Here is an 18,151-nt window from a genome sequence, read left to right on the forward strand (position 1 = left end):
AGGCGCGGTTATCTAGCTGCCCATGAAAATAAATCCTCCAAATATTCCTTGATACGTGTTCGGGATAGGTGCAGTTTGTAATCGGCCTCGCCTCCATCCTCTGGAGAGGTGTGTGTGTGCGTGTGTGTGTATATGTGTGTGTGCAGTTGGGGACTCTGACTACGGTGCAGACACTAAATGTAACTGAAAAATTGCCTCCATCTGTTGGCAGTGGAAAAAATCCGAGAGGACAAATTGAAAAGATTGCAAGGATAAAGCCGTCATAGTGAATTAGTATCGCGGCAGGAAGACTTCTTGTTACCGGGGTATTTGTAAAATATTCAGGCTTACACGTGTGAGGGAGGGTGGGGGGGGGGGGTATCAGGGACTATAGCTGGAGGGAAAGAACAGGCTGCTGACTTGAACGGATTCAGAAGTTTGTGCAAGCGTATGAGTCTGCATGTATATCAGCCCTATCTATATGAGTATGGGTGGGTTTTTTTTTTTTGTTGTTGTTTTTTTTTTTTAGGCTTATATGGCTCACTCCCACCACCTGCAGCTATACTTACTGCCCAGCTCTCATTTGAATAGTAATAAGGATCCAGCGCAGCTATGCAAACTACCGTGACATCTTAGAAATTCCTGAAACCTGCTCACTTTTGAATTCATGCTGCAACACGGAGTTACCGGGACTTTCCGGGCAAAATCTGACAAGTATAGTTCATTTATTGGCAGTGAGAAGAGACTTAATATATGTTAGGTGTGAAGGCTGCAGGTCACCGGTGTAGAGAAGGCCGATATCTACTTGTACAAACATTTTATCAATGTAACAGGGCTTTTGATTCCTAGTTTTGGAACTGAAAGGGGGAATTTTATGTTTATGAAATTGTTCCAGTGGCTGTTATTTCACTGCGGTTGCTCTGTATTCACACAGGATGAAGGTGGAAGCGAAAGAGAGAGAGAGAGAGAGAGGGGGAGAAAAAGGAATAACAGAGATAGTACCATGGACCTATCAGTCAGCGTTTCCCCTCAAGAAATTGTTCTTGACGGGGCAGAAAGACCTGTCATATTAAACCCTTGTTCAGATCGTATACCCAGATATATCCGTGTTCCGTGGAAATCCAGTGGAGATGGACTTAAAAGTTCACACCTGGTATCAGAACGCCTCACGTATGCGTCTTGAGTGAGCGAGCTCGCCTGTCATTTCTGCTTATCCGACTTGTTATGCAAATAACCGTGTACACCAAATCTGTTTCTGTAGTCCAGAGCACGCGGCGATAGTGGAAACATCTGTCATCATTTCGTCTAGCAGCACTCCGGAGCAACTTTCTTACTGTTGGCACTCAAAGACGGCGGTCGATTGTTGTTGTTGCTAATTGTTTCAGCACTTTGAACGATGAAACGGATGAAACGGCTGAAGTGTGCGTGAACACACACTTCAGCTCATGATGACGATGCAGACCGACATCAAGGTGTGATCCCGCTGCATCCTCGGGTTGTCATGGTTGCACCTGTGATAACAGGTGCGGCACACATCTGGCTAATAATGTTATGGGATATGTTACAATCTGAATGCATGTCTCTTATTTAGATGATTATTTTAGAATACTTTCAGGTTGATGATGACTTGGCTTGTTTTTAGGTTAATATGATGAATATTAATATGATTCTTATTGGTGATTTCACAGTTTTGTTTTGGTTATTCCTGATTTAGTGATATATATTTTGTGTTATTTTGTGTTTTATCTGTAACTCAGTGTTATTATGGGACACTCTTTTAATCTAACTGATCTGAGGCCAGTCAAATTGAGTTTAAGAATAAGCTAGATAACCCAATTACTAGTTTAGTTCTTAGTGTAAGCCTGAAATTAAGCCTAGAGGTATTTCATTTATTTATTTAATGTTCATTTGTACAGCATTTATTATTGCCTAAGCTAGTTTGCAATATCTGTCCCTACATGGACTTTTAAAATACATAAATCTCAACAACAATATACATATGGAGTTTCAAAAAGCACAAAACTCAACAAGAAAATACACACAAAGTAGCACAAGACACAATGGTGCAATAAAAGTCATCATAAAGCCACAAGCACCAGATCACTTGTGATTGCATGACTACATGATTGCTCTTTAAAAACTGTTTCAGTTTGAGTTTAAAATGATCCCAGTCATGAGTTTTTTGAGTAAGGAGTTCCACATGTTGATCCCCCCCGAACAGAAAAAAGCCCTAGGTAAGTCTAAAATTATCTGTAAAGCCTGACATTCTCTGTCGAAGCAAATATATAATTTGAGTGAAAAAAAAAAAAGCGCTTCACAACCCACACATCCACTGGAATCACTGTCATCTGTGATAGTTCAGGCAATGACAGTAACATGAAAATATACCATTTCTGGACATTTTCATCCGCTACATTTTACAGCTTCATGAGTCTCGGCGTTTATCATATAGTCGGCCTCGGTGGGCTTGTAACCGCTGTGCTGTGCTTTTTCTGGTGCAACATATTCTTACTACCAGTCAAACCAGCCACCGTGACATCATTTCTTCACATGCACTCGGCTGTGTTTTATATGATGAACTTACCCACAGAGCTATATGAGACTGACAGTCTTTTAGGCTGGGTAGGGGAAGCGGGTTTGTAATGTGGGCGTAATCTGATTGTCCTCACGTGTGGACAGACCTCAGGGTCGTCATGGGTTTGACCACAGAATGCCTATTTGTTTGGCCGGGCGGACCTCTGGGTCATTCCATGCTAGAATGCTAATTGGAACTAGCATAAGCTGGCTAATGAGCGCTAATTAGGCTAATGAATTAGTTGCAGAGCGTACAGCAGGCGTCACGGCAGAGAGGGAGGGAAGGAGATGGGACCAACTGGACGGGCACACATCTGGATACACTTATACAAATTCTGACACACACACACACACACACAGACATACACTTCCATATAGCTGTTGGGGGGAAATAGGTGGAAAGGATCAAAGTCAAGGGGGCAAACAAACATATTCCAGTCACACACCTCTCCTCTCATATTTGTCACTACGCATGTGCACACACATTATCGTCCTCAAACACACACACACGCACGCGCACACACACGTGGATGCAGTCCCCCCCCCACCCCCCACCCCCCTCACCAAACACACTCTATCTCAGTTAGTCAGGAGCCAAAGATTCCCCCTTTTTATCCACAAGCCCACTTTGCCCGCACATCTGTCGTAGTCTCGTGGGAACACACACAACAATATGCTTCAACTTAGACACTTGTGTTTATGGCGAGTACGAGGCTCCTATTCAATTACTGCTGGAATCTGTTCGGGAGTTATTTACTAGACAAATGAGCACATCTGTGGCGCGACATCCACAATGACAAATAACTTTTAGAGTCTTTGATGCACAAACACTTAATATCGAGCTTCCTTTCCGCTGCTAATGTGCAGAAGGACACAGCAAAAACAAAATTGGTTTCTTTCATCGTTAATTAATAATTTGATGAGTCAAAGTCCTTATTAGATTGTTTTTTTTTTTAGCACACACAAACCCCACTACAATAGAATACAAAAAACACTTCCCTGGATTTCGTTCCAGCCATCACCAGACCTCCAGACACCCATTCTTTCATCCACACTCGCAGACTCACACTCACACTCTGAAAGACAAAGAAATTAGCAAGAGAGAGAGTCGGGAGGCAGACAGGAGAGTGGTCCGGGAGGCTAATGTAACAACAGTCTCAATAAGCGGTAAATTGGATCGCTGTCTCTCCGCTCCCTAGAAGACACTCAAGCTGGTTGTGGTTTTTGTGTTTTCATCACCCTGAAGCTTCATGTTCAAGGGACGGGCGGTCACTAGACGTCTGCTGGGTATCCATGAAGCACCAGAAAGACCAGGAAGCAGCCCTTCTGAGCTCACCCCTTCGGGAATCTGGGCTGCTTTAACATTTACTCGAATACTGACCTGAAGTACTCTCTCACTCTCTCACTTTTATGCTACTTTTTACACATTTCTCGTACTATTTACTCCAGGACACACGACTTTTACTTGTAATTGACTTTGTGCTAAACCACCAGCGATTGTCCAGTCATATCTTAGCAACTGTAATGAGGCACAGTAGGCCTGTCAATCTTTGCATTTGAAGCGGTGTTAACGGCGCTCTAATGAGAACAATAATCTGTATTTCTGTTAGGAGGATGATGTCATTTTTTTTCTATCGCCTTTCCAACACCAAACCTCAAGAGCAAAATTGTAAAGATTGGAATAAACATTGTGTTTATCTTGTCTAATGTAAGCTGCAAATGTTAGCATGCACGGCTAACCTGTTTATTTTACAATAGAAACCTAACATTACTTCCCAAGGCAAGGAGCATATTTTTTTTAACCTGACTACATTATTATGTAGAGACACAGGTTAGAAAACGCCCGGTTCAAGACCAACACATCGACTGTGTGGAGCCAAGCTTGTCCTGCTCTTTATTTGTTTTTTTGAAAGTTTACACCAGCATCCTCAGCCGAACCTGTTACCCAAGTTGTAATTATGTTTCCCAGACTCGCTGTTTAGTCTATCCTCAAAACCTTTTCACTTGCTGTAAGTTAAACATGTTGTTTGAAAATTCAAACAGTAAAGCAAAAGTTTTTACCTGTCCAAGTATAGTCTTCTGTAGCATCCTATCAGGGTTATGTTGGAACAAAATTTAAGTTTTAAGGTTTAGTCATCCTGCAATACAAGAACAATACTGTTCATTTATTTATTCAAGTCTTCCACATTTATCATCGGCTGTTGATGATGTTGACTTTTGCCTGGTAGGTTACTTGTAGTTGTGGCCTCAGTCCTTTAGCACAATTATATGTATTTAGCCATCATGTTCATATTTAAGACCCTTTGTCATTGTTAAAAAGTGAACTAAAACCAGTTAATTAGCCTAGTTAGCTACTGTAGCTACAGTTGATAAAATCTGTTAGAGTCATTTCAGCCAACAAAACTGAGAGTTGTCAGCTTCAAATGAGAAGCCTGTGTTTGTGATATCAAAGACCGATTATTTCTGGAAAACCACAAATTCCTATTGGTAAATCTGTACTAATACGAAGAAACTGAGTAGTATGCAGTAGTAATGCAATCAGGCTGGTTGATGGTGGCGTGAGCAGGCTCGGTGTCTCATTGGTCAAAAGTTCTTCCAACTACCAACAAGATTAGCCGGATGGTGTGTTTATTAAAACATACTGTTTTCATCCCTCTCCTCTATCACCCCCTTTACCCCCTGTCTGTGTGGATGGAGAGCAGATCCCATGTAATTAAGTTGCGGCAAATGAAGGCACTTAATGACAGGTTGCCATGGCAATAATGTAGGACGTTGCCATCGGGGCTGGCAGAGAAGTGTTTCTTAACTGCTTCACAGTTGTTGGACATGCTGACATGTGCACTCAAACACACTCTCACGCTCTCGTGTGAATACAAAGCAACCTTGTTTTCTGTCTGCTTCATATTTTCACCGCTTGTTCATATTTTCTGTTTTTTACTCCGAACGTGACACGAGTGAGTCTTTCCAGTAGGGTACCACTTCACCTTTGTCGAGCGCTCGCTCTGTTGTCCTTTTTTTTTAACTCTGTTTTCATTCACACTCACATACACACACATCGTACGTGGAGCAGAAATGCTCTCTCTCTCACGGGGATGGTTTTCCGCTCACAGATACTGCTCCTATCACATGCACACGCCTGGATTTTATGTGCAGGGGGGAGTTTTGAGACTAATTAATCGCCATACATTCATATACACAATGGAAGAGTGACACACAAGTGCAAGAAAAATCTAAATACACACGATCACAGCCTGCTGGCTCGGAGCTCAGCGGTGGTTTTTCCTCCACCAGCTCAAGGTCACAAGGACAAAACGAAGAGAGAGAGAGCTGTTAGACCGAACAGGAAAAAAAGAGGTAGAGAGGATGAAAAAGACAGCGAAAGCAAGATGAGGCCTCTGACCCGTGCTTTAAGTCCAAACCAGCGGGAGGTTTGAGGAAAGGAAGAGGAGGGAGGAAAGGAATAGGGAAGGAAGGGACTCGTGCAAACTCATCACCTCATTCAAATCTCTGAACCACTAACACTCCCTCCATAAAAAGAAAATGATCTCTGCTGGGGACAATCCCAGTCATCATAAGGTTGAGGTGCACAGCAGGTGCATCAGGTGGGAGGGATGCAACTGGCAGCAGTCACCTCGTAGCATGAATTTGCATCCTGTAAACCAGCAATTTGCTCGTGAGACGTGGTTGAAGGTTCCTTAGGGGGGAAAAAAATGAGTTGAAAAGTGGAAAAAGTTCTTCCCGTGACAGCGCAAGTCAAATAGAAACACACAGAAAACATTTGCATCGTGTTAAATGTGACGGAGACAGAAGATTTGACACACATGCATGAAAGTGCAGTGGTGAGATAAAACATGTTACAGGGCTGTTGCGTGTTAAATCCCCACATTGATATTCACTGCCATCAGATCTGGTCTGTTTTGTGGGCTGTAACTCACACACACACACACACACACACACACACACACACACACACACACACACACATGCAAAAACACCGTCCAGGCAGACAGCTGGTGTGGAAATATGGGCTAAGATAGCTTCTTCGTCTCCATCGACAGGTGACGGAACGTCAATTCGAGGGCGTGCAGCTGTCGCCTGTTCACGCAACTTTGTTTGTGTGTGTGTGTGTGTGTGTGTGTGTGTGTGTGTGTGTGTGTATGCACGTGTGTATGTGCTGCACAGAATGTTATGCATGTAGGTGTGAAATGAGGGTGGGATTTTATCACAGGCTGTCATGTCCCCACACTTCATTAGAGCTCAGCTAAAGAAGAGACAAGTTAGCATCTCACAGGCAACATCAGCAATCATCATCAAGTGTGCGTGTGTGTGTGTGTGTTTGCGTATGTGTGTTTGCGTATGTGTGTGTGTGTAAATGGTTTGCTTAGCTTCCAGCTTTTGCCCTGTCAGCTCAGTCCAGATTCACATGCACACGCCCTCGCAGAAGGCAGCATCAGCAATCAGTGTCACACTTCTGTAGGAGCTACAGTACATCCACAGCATCGTCGATAGAGCAGAGTGTCTGTGCATGTAGAGTGTGTGTGTGTGTGCATGTCGAGTATGTGTGTGTGTGTCCTTCAACCTTCACCTTGTATAGACAATGGCTAAATGAGAAATGATTTTCTGCCTCACCACTCTCTTAACCCCCAACCTAAACAACCTTTAGGGCTAATTATTTACTTTTTTTCCCACAGGAATAAAAAAATAACTGTTGGTGTTTATATTGATTAGTTAAAAACTGATTAAAAAAAAACCTCTATAGAAATTAGTAATAAAGACAGCTGTATGAAAACAGATCTTATGAAATCACATTGGCAGCACAAACGCTCGCTTCCCCCCTGCCCCCACTTTCTTATAAACCCTTGCGCATCATTAGCAGCTCATTTATTTGTGCTTTCTCCCCATTTTTCTCCCTCTTCCTTCACAGTGAAGCATATTTTCTGAGCTGTCGATGTCTCAAGATGATCTAGTTTACTGTTAATTGCTGTGATCAGTGTCCTCCTACAGCAGCAGGAAAAATAACAACTTTTGTGTTCATGGGGACAGAATATTTGGGTGAAAATAAGCCCTAAACAGACCCGCTCCTTGTAAAAAAAAAATGAGGCTGTTTATCGGTGGAAATTGATTAAAAGAGAAAATGATGAGCCTTAATAATGCTGCTTCTCCCTCAGACCTGAATTTGCATGTTAGCTTTTAGGTGATTTTTTATTACCTCTGTGTGTGTGTGTGCATGTATGAGAGGCAGCCAGGGGGTAAAGAAGACATCTCCGTGTCCACGTTTGGGAAAAAAGCAAGAAAGAGAGAAGAAATAAAGACGGAGGAGGACATGAGAGCCAAACAAAAATGTGATTGAGGGTGAAATCTGGCATCCGGTGACATAATAGAGGTTGACACTATGAAGGAGAATGTAAATGACCATCTCAAACATCTTCATATCTCTTTTACAACACTACACACACATACATGCCACCATTGCTGCACCCGTACACAACCGCCGGGCCACATGGCTGCAACTAAAGATTCTCTTTCATCATAGATTAATCTGTCGATCCTCAATTAATTGATTAGTTGTTTGACCTAGAAAATGGTGAAAAATGTCGATCACTGATTCCCAAATGTCTTGTTTTGTCTGGACCAACAGTCCACAACACAGAGATATTCAGTTTACTGACATAGAGGACTAAAGACACCAGAAAATATTCACATTTAAGAAGCTGGAACCATTTTTTCTTTTAAAAAAATGACTCAAATCAATTATCAAAATAGTTGATAGGAATAGCTCTACTGTCAAAACACATAGTAAAGCACCATGCATGCAAATTTGAACACAGAGGGATGCACAGATTCACACTTTCTTTCTATTTCTGTCTTTTGCTGTCTCACACACACACACAAACACCCACACACACACACACACACACATGCACTCACATTCATAGACACTGAGCCAGCTGTGTGGTGGAAGCAGGTGTCACTCTCAGCTCATTACCCCTGGCAGAGTTGATCACCCTGTTTGGAGAGCAATAAGACACACCTCGCTGGAGAGATAGAGGGATGAGGGGGCATGAGGAGGGAGAGCGTGTTGGCCTCCTGCTTTAAGAGATAGAGGGATTGAGAAAGGTGGTGAGAAGAGGAGGCGGAGAGTGCAAGGGAGCATGTGGTGTGTGAGATAGCAGAGTAGGGGGGGGGGGGATAGGAGAGTTGTGGGGATGGAGAAAAAGAGAGAGGAAAGTGGGAGTTGAGCGAAGGAGGGAGAGATAAACAGGTGGAGAGGCTGAGAAGGGATAAAGTGGAGAAAAAAGATAGTATTGGAAGGGGGTAGTACATAATTAAATGGGAATTACAAGTCATTACAAATTGGACCTTTTAGCCATCCTTAATTTAATTGCTAGTATCTGGAAAAGCAACAAGTTCTTTAAGAAGTAGTCCTACAGCGCATATGGGTTTTAAACATACCGTCACATTAGCCAAACATAAGGAAAATAATTACCCCAAAGTGTCAAACAACATATCAGAATTTACAGACCAACTTCCTGTTTCAACTTTGACCTACCGTACTTGCCATAGTTGTGCGGGAACACAGCGATTCTCTAGATTAAGGGATAATAACTCGGATAAACTGTTGGCGTCTAAGACCCAAGTTGTAATAAACCATAATTTTGCCCCAAAAATGTACGACAGATGCTGTGAAGTTTTCACAGTAACCAGAGCTGAAACCACTGGAATGGGCGTTTCTCTTGACATTTCCCAGGAGGAATTTCTTCTCCTTCTTCTGTTTGGGTTTATGTCATAAAACGTGTAAATTTTGACGTGCTGTAAATGTGTTTGTGATGATAACTGTGTGTAGACGTAGCGCGCAAGCCGTGTTTAACATCAATATTTGTTGAACTTTGCAATATTCAGTCATTCATCTAAAATCGTCAGTTGTAAAATAGAAAACCCGGTGCATGTAGAGAGTGTTTTCCTCCGATTACAGAGGCTTTTTTTTTTTTTTTCTCAGTGTTTTGTTGTAAATATCATGTCCTTGTTTACGTCCCTGAACTCATCGCGCATGCATCTGTGTTGTGTCTCTGTAGGTATGACTACAAGGAGATGCTCCACAACTCCACCTTCTGTTTGGTGCCCCGCGGCAGACGACTGGGCTCCTTTCGCTTCCTCGAGGCGCTGCAGGTAAACAGGCAACAAACACACACACACACACACCAACACACACACACTCCTTTATGAGAAAGCAGTGCATGTGCTGTAAATTCATGCCCATCAGCGATATTACTGGGAAGAAAAAAAAGAAGCACTACCTACACTCAACCTCCCACTTTGTAGCACCATTGAAGCCATTTCATTAAGCATTAAAGGATCACTAAATCATTGCTACTTTCATTTTGAGTTTCATAGTGTAATTAATACAAACAAACAAGACCTTTACTGAAAGGATTAGCTGCCTCCTCCTGCCTCTTAAATACATTTTATGTTGCAACACTGGAGGACAGTTTTGAAGATTAACTGTTAAATTGTTGCTGCTTTTGTGGAAATATTTGACAGTGAAATGATTGGACTGGTGATGGAAGAATAGAAATCTATTAGAAAACTCCTGGTTTTATCTGTAGTTTAACAATAATTTTGATCAGGCATCGGATAAAAAAAAACCAAAACTGTCATTGCCTTGATAATAGCTTACACAAAATAAAATGGTCACTGTTGAACCCTTGTGATTACAGTCATGATCCTGGTCTCTTCTGAAAGGTAACGCTTTGGATTTTTCCATTAAATTATACGAATAAAGGCCTGTTCAAACCTTTGAAAATGGCAAAATCGATGAATTTCAATGGAATAGCTGCAATCAGCGGAGCTGCTCACGGGGGCGAAATAAATCACTGCAAATTACTTGTTTCAAATGCAACTTTGGTGACGTTTTAGAGGGAACAGAGAGTCTCGAATGGAGGAGGCTAATATAGCTTATTAGCTACTGTAGCTATAAATTGAACCACAAAAGAGAAATAGTTTGCAATCATCTTTTGAATAAACTGTGAACTTGTAACTAGCTTGGAGAGGTTTTTGTCTCTCTTCAGTAACTCTTTATTGAATGAAGTGATGTACAATCCTAAGAACAATAGAAAGAAGTTTAACTAGCTATTGCGAGTGACTAGCGTTAGCATATTCTTGGCCGGCCAGCGTGTTAGCAGGTAGCTCGTTAGCTACCTGCTAACACGCCCTGCAAGTCACTACATCACCAAGCTATTTTGTGAAGACGGGCGGATGAATTTTACTGTAACACTTTCTGCTGTGACTAAGCCTTTAGCTAAAGTGATAATGATCCAAATTTACAGGAACAAAAATGATAAAAATCTCATCTTTGCTGGTTTGTTTTGTCTGCATTCCAGTGACACAATAAGCAACTGTTATCACAATGATATCGGGATCTTAACATGGTTTACACAGATCCATGAGACTATGTATAGTTGAGGTCGAGTGAGGATTTAACCCGATTAGGAGTCAACAGCACTACATGTACTGTGCTGTAGTACCTTGCCATATGACCATAATATCCACCTATTCCACCTTTCTAGAATGATTTCCTAATATTGGATCTACTCCTGCCTGTTGAAATCTGCACACTTTAGCTCTCTTCATTTCCCCGCTCATCCATTTCTGTAACTGCACTGCACTCTCCTGCATTACTACTGCACTGTCCTTTACCTCTCCTTACCGTACACCGCCACAGAGTGCACCCTCATAAGTGTGCTTATCTCACTATCAGCTGCCACGCACACATCACAGCGCACTTTACTCAGGAGGGAAATACGCCTTCTCTCCTCTCTCCTATCCTTCCCTGTACTCCCATCTTTTCTCTCCTCTTCCTTCTCCATTTGTCTGACTCACTCCATCCATCAACTCACACCGTTCCAGAGGAAGACGCAGGGAGAGTATTTACAGGCTTTGGTCTTAGTGCATGAGAAAGCAATTCCTAATAGAGGTCAACTCTGTGTGTGTATGTGTGTGTGTGTGTGTATCTGTATGCATGGGATCGTGTGCTTTATTGTGTGTTTGTTGAAGAAACCACAGCAGAGCCCGAGGGCCAGTTCTGGTTGAGCTGACACCTTTATGACCTGGGAGTGACAAGGCCGTCATTACATCAAACTCCCACCACGAACACACACACGCACGCATACGTACACACAAGCACACACACACCAGCTGTTGCCTCTATTTCTCTACCTCTCATCCCTCCATCCCTCTGCCACTCCTTTGCCAAAGGTCACATTCAGCTTCATTACCTTCCCCTCCTTTCATCTTTTTTTATATCTATTTATTCACTTTGTTCTGCCTTTTGATCTTTTTTAATTCCCTCCCTCTCCTCTTTTTATCATTCCTCCCGCTCGCCTCCTCAGAGTAATTAACTCTCCTGCACCTGAAGTTACCGTTTTAATATTGATGTGTCAATAGGTGCAGCTTTAAAACAACAACAATAAAAAAAAACACAAATGGCCGTTCAGCGGCGAGCGCGTTCACTTGAGATCGAATCAACACAATCTGAGCAGACACAGTGTTGTTTTCTTTGATTATTCAGGCTTATAAATGCCGTAAATATTTTTTAGAAATCAAATAAAAACAAAGAGAATCGGGAACAGATCTATTAAGCATGTAATTAAGAAATTCTTTTTGTGCGTGTTTGAGTTCTTGTGGTTCGCAAATGTTGCAGCACAATGAATAAATGTTTTTTTTTGGGTTTAGATAAATCCAAGCTGCCTGTTTGCATGTCTGGAGCTTAGTCACAACTTTAAACTATTATTGTCAGTACAAAATGTTTGTGATCTAATTTCCCAAGAATGGATGCTAATTTCTACCATATCCATGTATTTATATTAGGCCTGCAACTAATGATTATTTTCTTTGTTGATTAATCTGCCAAATATTTTTTTGATTAATCAATTTACCGTTTTGGTCTATTAAATGTCAGAAAATTGTGAAATGTGAATACTTTCCCACAGGCCGAGTTGGTGTCCGACCAGCAGCCCAAAACCCAAAGACATTCAGTCTACCATCAAAAAGAAAATCATAAAAACCTGACATTTGAGAAATTAGAACCAGAAAATGTTTTTGCTTTTAAAATATTACTAAAACGATAATTTGATCATCAAAATGCTTGCCTTTCTGTCGAATGACTAATAATCAACAAATCATTACAGCTCTAATTTTTTACTAGTCATCATTGTATTGCATTCCTTTCTATGTGACTATACGCTGCCGGCCTGCTTATCTCGATTGTACTGCATGTTTATTTTTGTGTATCTGAGCACTAACCTGTGCAAAGCTCATATTGGATCTTAAATTTTGCAACTATAACCCAAACAACATGTGTGCACACAGTGTTTAGGTTATATCCAAGCTCATAATTGTGTACTGTTAAGTATGCATACTACAGCTGCACTTTAAAAAAAAAAACATTAAAGCTGCACCAGTTAATATTTTTATATTAACAAAGGGTCACATGACTATGTGTAATGTGAAGGGAGTCTCTCGTAGTGACGACTCCACAGATAATTTATAACCTGACGTCACAGTTCCCCTCAGCTCTATAGAGCGTTTTAGCATCTTTCAGCTCATTGTTTTGGTTTTACAGCCTGCAACTTTAATGTTTGGTTGAATCTCTCACCTCACTCTCATTAATGTTGTTTCTAGCAGCAGCAGGCAGCTGTTTTCTTTTAAAAAGTTTTGATAAGCCCCCTGTACGCTACCTGCTGACACCAAACAACAGACAATGTTAAGATAATTATCATAGTTAGCAACTAAAGAGCCAGATATTTCCCTCAGGAAGAAGTGGAGCCCAAAACAGAATTAACAGGAGAGAATGTAATGACCGTTAAAGTTTGACCTGTTTCTGCTGGTTGTATAAATAAGCAGCTGTTAAGACATTTGGTAGGTGAAAGTATGTCAATGTTGTGTTTACAGCTCGTTCCGCTGCCCATAAATGGCCTAAAAAATCTACTAAGAGAGCTCTTAGCACATTATGTAACTTTGCCATTTCCTTTAATAGTCTTTAGTTTCTGTCATTTAAAAATGTGTTAGGACACAATCTAGCATACAGTTCAATAAGTTCAGCGTTTCTCGTGTACTTTAGATAGATTTAAATCTGCGCAATTACCATTTTTAGCCTCCTATTGTGTCCCAGTCCCTGCTTTTCCCTCTCGGTTTTTAAAGTTCAGCTGTTTGATGAGCTTTCTGCTCTGAAACAGCATCTTGTCTGTAGCTGATTAAGTTGGCATCTATAAAGCCATGAGTTATAAAAAGAAGCTGCTATTATGGACTTTGTGCTGCATATATATATAGTTTTGACTACCCTACTTGGCTGCTACAAACCTCACCACTGATTTTATTTTTCTATTGTGTGGTATGTCCAAATCACGCCAAAGAAGCTCGACAGTAAAAAAAAAAGAATCCAATTTCTGCTAAATGAGAGATTTAGGTATGAACACACAGGGTCACGGACAGACGCAGACGGATCAATTATAATAGTGAATTTATATGAAAAGAGACGCTTTAATAATCGGGATCAATATGTAGTATAGCGGTCATGATTTAGCCGGAGCAATGATTGTGTTTGTAAAGGATCATGTCCAAGCTTCCCTCTCTGTCTCTGACTGTGTGTGTGTGTGTGTGTGTGTGCGTCTCTCTCAGGCTGCATGTGTGCCGGTGATGCTGAGTAACGGCTGGGAGCTACCTTTCTCCGAGATCATCGACTGGAACACAGCTGCAGTCATCGGCGACGAGAGGCTCCTGCTGCAGGTAACGGCCCGTAGACGCGCTCGCACAAAACCACATGATCTGTATATGACCTGAAAACCACAGTATACCAGATAAGAGAAACAGCAGCGATCCCACGCCCCGAAATGAAAACCCATATCTCTTTAAAAAAATATTCAAAATCCTGTTTTGTTTTCCGTCGGAGTCGCTTTCATCTGAGCAAAATTCCAGGCTGCATACCAAGTCCTTGAGTGCATGAAAATGTCACTCAAAGTCTCATATAGTTATATCAGAGGGCAAGTAAATAGAACGAGCAAAATGTATTTTGGCTGGAATTGCTCGAACTTCATGGGAGGAAAAGTAATTATATGCCCATTAAATCTTAATTTGAATGAAGTGTATAATAATATTGTTTGACATTGAGTTTTATAACGTAGGAGGAGCTCCATCTCAGCTCACTCTGTGTAGCAGCATCAAGCCATCCCAGATCTATCTGTGGATCTGTGTGACTGGCTGAGGTGCATTCAACATGGACAACATACAGTATAGTATGTGTGTATATATGTGGAATAACTGTAGTTAGGAAATATACTTTTGAAAAATACTGCACTTCTTCAATAAAAATGGAAATACACTATTTACTAAAGAGTTGATTTAAAAAAAAAAAAAAAAAGTGTTTTTTTGCCTTCACCTTCACAAATAAACTCACACAAGCACTAAAGTGCAGAACTCTTTGAAGGAAAGTATAAAAGCATCCAACAAATGGCTGCTACAGCATTTTTAGCCTCTCTTCCTTCACGCTCTTTGATGACTGTTAGTTTCTGTTGCCTTTATTTTCTGTAAATCCCTTCTGTTGTTTGCTTCATTCCCTTTGACGTTCTTTTGTCTACTGTAAATGCTACACAGCAATTTTTTTTTTTTTTACTCTCGGATCCCACGTTTCCAAACGGTCAGCACTCATAAACCTGAAAGAATTGATTTGCAGTTTTGACTTTCCCTCAAGGATTTGAGACTTGATTTAAGCTTAACTTTGGCAAGATTCGAACCCCTACTTGTGTTTATTGACTCGACTTGACTTGGACTTGCCATAAAAGACTTAAAAATATCTCTACCGTCGGGGCTACCCCCACAAACCTGCAATATCTTTTTCAGCTTACAGTCTACAAGGCTGCTGCACCTTCATGTGCTTTTAGTGTATCTTTGGGACCAGTTTTCTTCCTGTCATCACATTTTATGTCTCAGTTCAGTATTTAAAAAAAGCAGCTTTAGGACTGAGCGCTGATTGACTCGCTCTTTGTTGTTTGCAGATTCCAACCACGGTTCACTCCATCCACCAGGATAAGATCCTGTCCCTCAGACAGCAGACTCAGTTCCTGTGGGAGGCGTACTTCTCCTCCGTGGAAAAGATAGTGCTGACCACACTGGAGGTGAGGATTCAAGACACAAACACCTGCCCCCTTCGGCTTCTCTGGCTTTCCTCCGCCTCTCCCCTACTCGTCCATCATCAATCTTTCTCTCAGAGGTCTGCCTCGTCACAGCAGACGCTCTACGATCTTCCACTTTATTCTCAGGTCTCTCTTCTCTTCGGTGCAAGGCTGTAAGCAAAGCGGTCTTTTACAGAGAGCAGAAAAATTTAATTTCACCACATTTTCACAGAGAGCATCTCTAGCCTCCACTAAGTTCCTCTCTTACACTGGAATCTCTACTCAGACTATGTCAATACAAATTCTACAATAGTGGAGTCAATGGAAAAAGTAGTAGTTGAATTGGTAGTAAAGCTAGTAGTAGTCTTGTTAGTTGAATTGGTTGTAGCAGCAGAGACAATACTAGTGGTAGCAGGTTTAGAAACATGGAAGCTGCAATGAACACAGTACTCAGCTGTTACAGCTTTCATGGAGCAATTTGTTTAGAGAGAGTAGAGATTTAATCCCACCAGGTAGTTATTTTGGTGGGGATTCAAGCCAGTGACCTTTTCAGGAGTATCCCACCCAAAATAATTAATTAGGAAAACCTTGTTGTTTGTGAATAACTGTCTTAACTGTCTGTTAAACTGTTTGAAACTGCCTGTAAGTGTGGCCATTAGGAACATCTATAAACACTCGCCGTCAGATGTTTTTCTGATGACACATCGAGTTAATTTCAAGCGTCCTCCAGCCTTTAAGCTAACCAGTTTATGAGCTAGGCTGAAGTTATTCTGACCGACGGAAGATCAGGAGGCCGACATGCATAAACTCGACTGGGTCGTACATGATGATTAAGATGGAGGCAATGTGTTAAGCCATATTTTGGCAAAAATATTAGTGTTTTCTAAGGAAAGGTTGATCCTTTTTTCCCACCATGAAAAACAGGTCACCGTTGGGATCTGTTCAATCCAAACTGACTACAGCTGCTGTTTTGGTGAAGGACAAAAAAAAACAAAAAAAAAACTTTTCACAGCAGCTTTTCAAGCCTACAAGAGCTGTGTTCTTCATACTCAAAAGCCTTTTGGGTGGAGTATCACTCTGAGTTCAGAAGCCTTCCTCTTTCCACTGACCTCATATTGTCATGCGTAACCACTTTGTTAACAATAACCCAGTTTAGGGAATATGTGCCTGGAAAAAACAATTTATCCACCCAATCCCCGTCCCTCATTATTCAGTTTAAACAAGTTGTTTATAGATGCAGGGATAACACCTGGGCTTACTGCTAGCTTTATGCTGTGGTTACAAATGTCTCCTCCTTCCTGCCTCTTCTCTCATCGAAGTATCCTATCACGCATTTAATTTCCTCTCTTACTGCGTAGCTAAAGCCTCGGAGCAAGATTCCCTTCAATGCAACAATTGTATTTACTGTATAACCTCCCGAATCTTACATCTGAATTTGACTTTTACGCACTCACACACACACACACACACAAGCACTTAAACACGCTCTCAATACACAGCGCACGTAATCTTTCCCGGCTTCAGTATCTAGAGTCTGCCTGATTTTAGCTAGTGCTACATCTGTGGTCTGTTTGTTATCTAGTCTGTCTCACTGTGAGCTATTACACACACACACACACACACACACACGTGCACGCGTGCAGAGTCAGAGACACATCTCCATATGTCAAGGTATGTCAGCCCAGATACACATGGCACCACCCAGGCATAACCTTGCTGACACGCTGTCACCCTGCACTAAAGAGCAAGGTGACACGGCAAAAGCCTGTGATTCAGTGTGTGTGTGTGTGTGTGTGTGTGTGAGCGTGCGTGTGTGCATTCACATGGAATCCAACGAGGGCTAAACGCTTAATCCTGACTGACTGTCCTGTAAAAAGAGCGACAGAAGAGAGGTGAGTGGAGGAAGAGAGGGTGAAGAGGAGAAGGGGGTGACATGTAAATGGCGTTGCCGTGGCAGCCCCCTGAGATAACGAGCGACATGGTTTATTCATCCTGTCGAGCATGCCCCCCCCTCCCCCCTCCCTCCCCCCGCACACCCCACTCCTCACTACAGATCTTGTGATGAAACACACACACACTCTCAAAACACACACTCACTCCCGATATCTTGACAGATTGAATCTCCTCGTACACATTCACAAACACATTTGCCGCTTCTTTATTGACTTCGCACATCCACTTCAAACTCTGTGCGTGCGTGCGTGTGTGTGTGTGTGTGTGTGTGTGTGTGTGTGTGTGTGTGTGTAGAAATGGCAAGCTGGCAGGAAACATGAGTTCATCCCATCATACGGTGTTTCCTGTCAGGAAGCGGACACGTTTCGACCAATCACAAGGTCAATATAGCCGGAACTGTGCTGCTGGTACACCTATTAAACTCACCTATTAAAGCCAAACTCACAGTGCGCTCCGGGAGAGCCAGGATTTATCTATCATGC

At 41.8% G+C, this 18,151-nt stretch overlaps 1 protein-coding gene across 1 annotated transcript in view; it reads left to right on the top strand.

The window, feature by feature from the left end:
- ext1b (exostosin glycosyltransferase 1b) overlaps window positions 1-18,151 on the top strand; it is a 116,022-nt gene that overhangs the window by 71,528 nt on the left and 26,343 nt on the right. Inside the window, exons 2-4 of the mRNA XM_042435388.1 lie at window positions 9,627-9,720; window positions 14,227-14,334; window positions 15,600-15,719. Coding sequence (XP_042291322.1) covers window positions 9,627-9,720; window positions 14,227-14,334; window positions 15,600-15,719 — 322 coding nt within the window. The remainder of the gene's footprint in view (window positions 1-9,626; window positions 9,721-14,226; window positions 14,335-15,599; window positions 15,720-18,151) is intronic.

The sequence above is a fragment of the Thunnus maccoyii genome, chromosome 15, assembly GCF_910596095.1.
Source record: "Thunnus maccoyii chromosome 15, fThuMac1.1, whole genome shotgun sequence".
NCBI classification, from domain to species: domain Eukaryota; kingdom Metazoa; phylum Chordata; class Actinopteri; order Scombriformes; family Scombridae; genus Thunnus; species Thunnus maccoyii.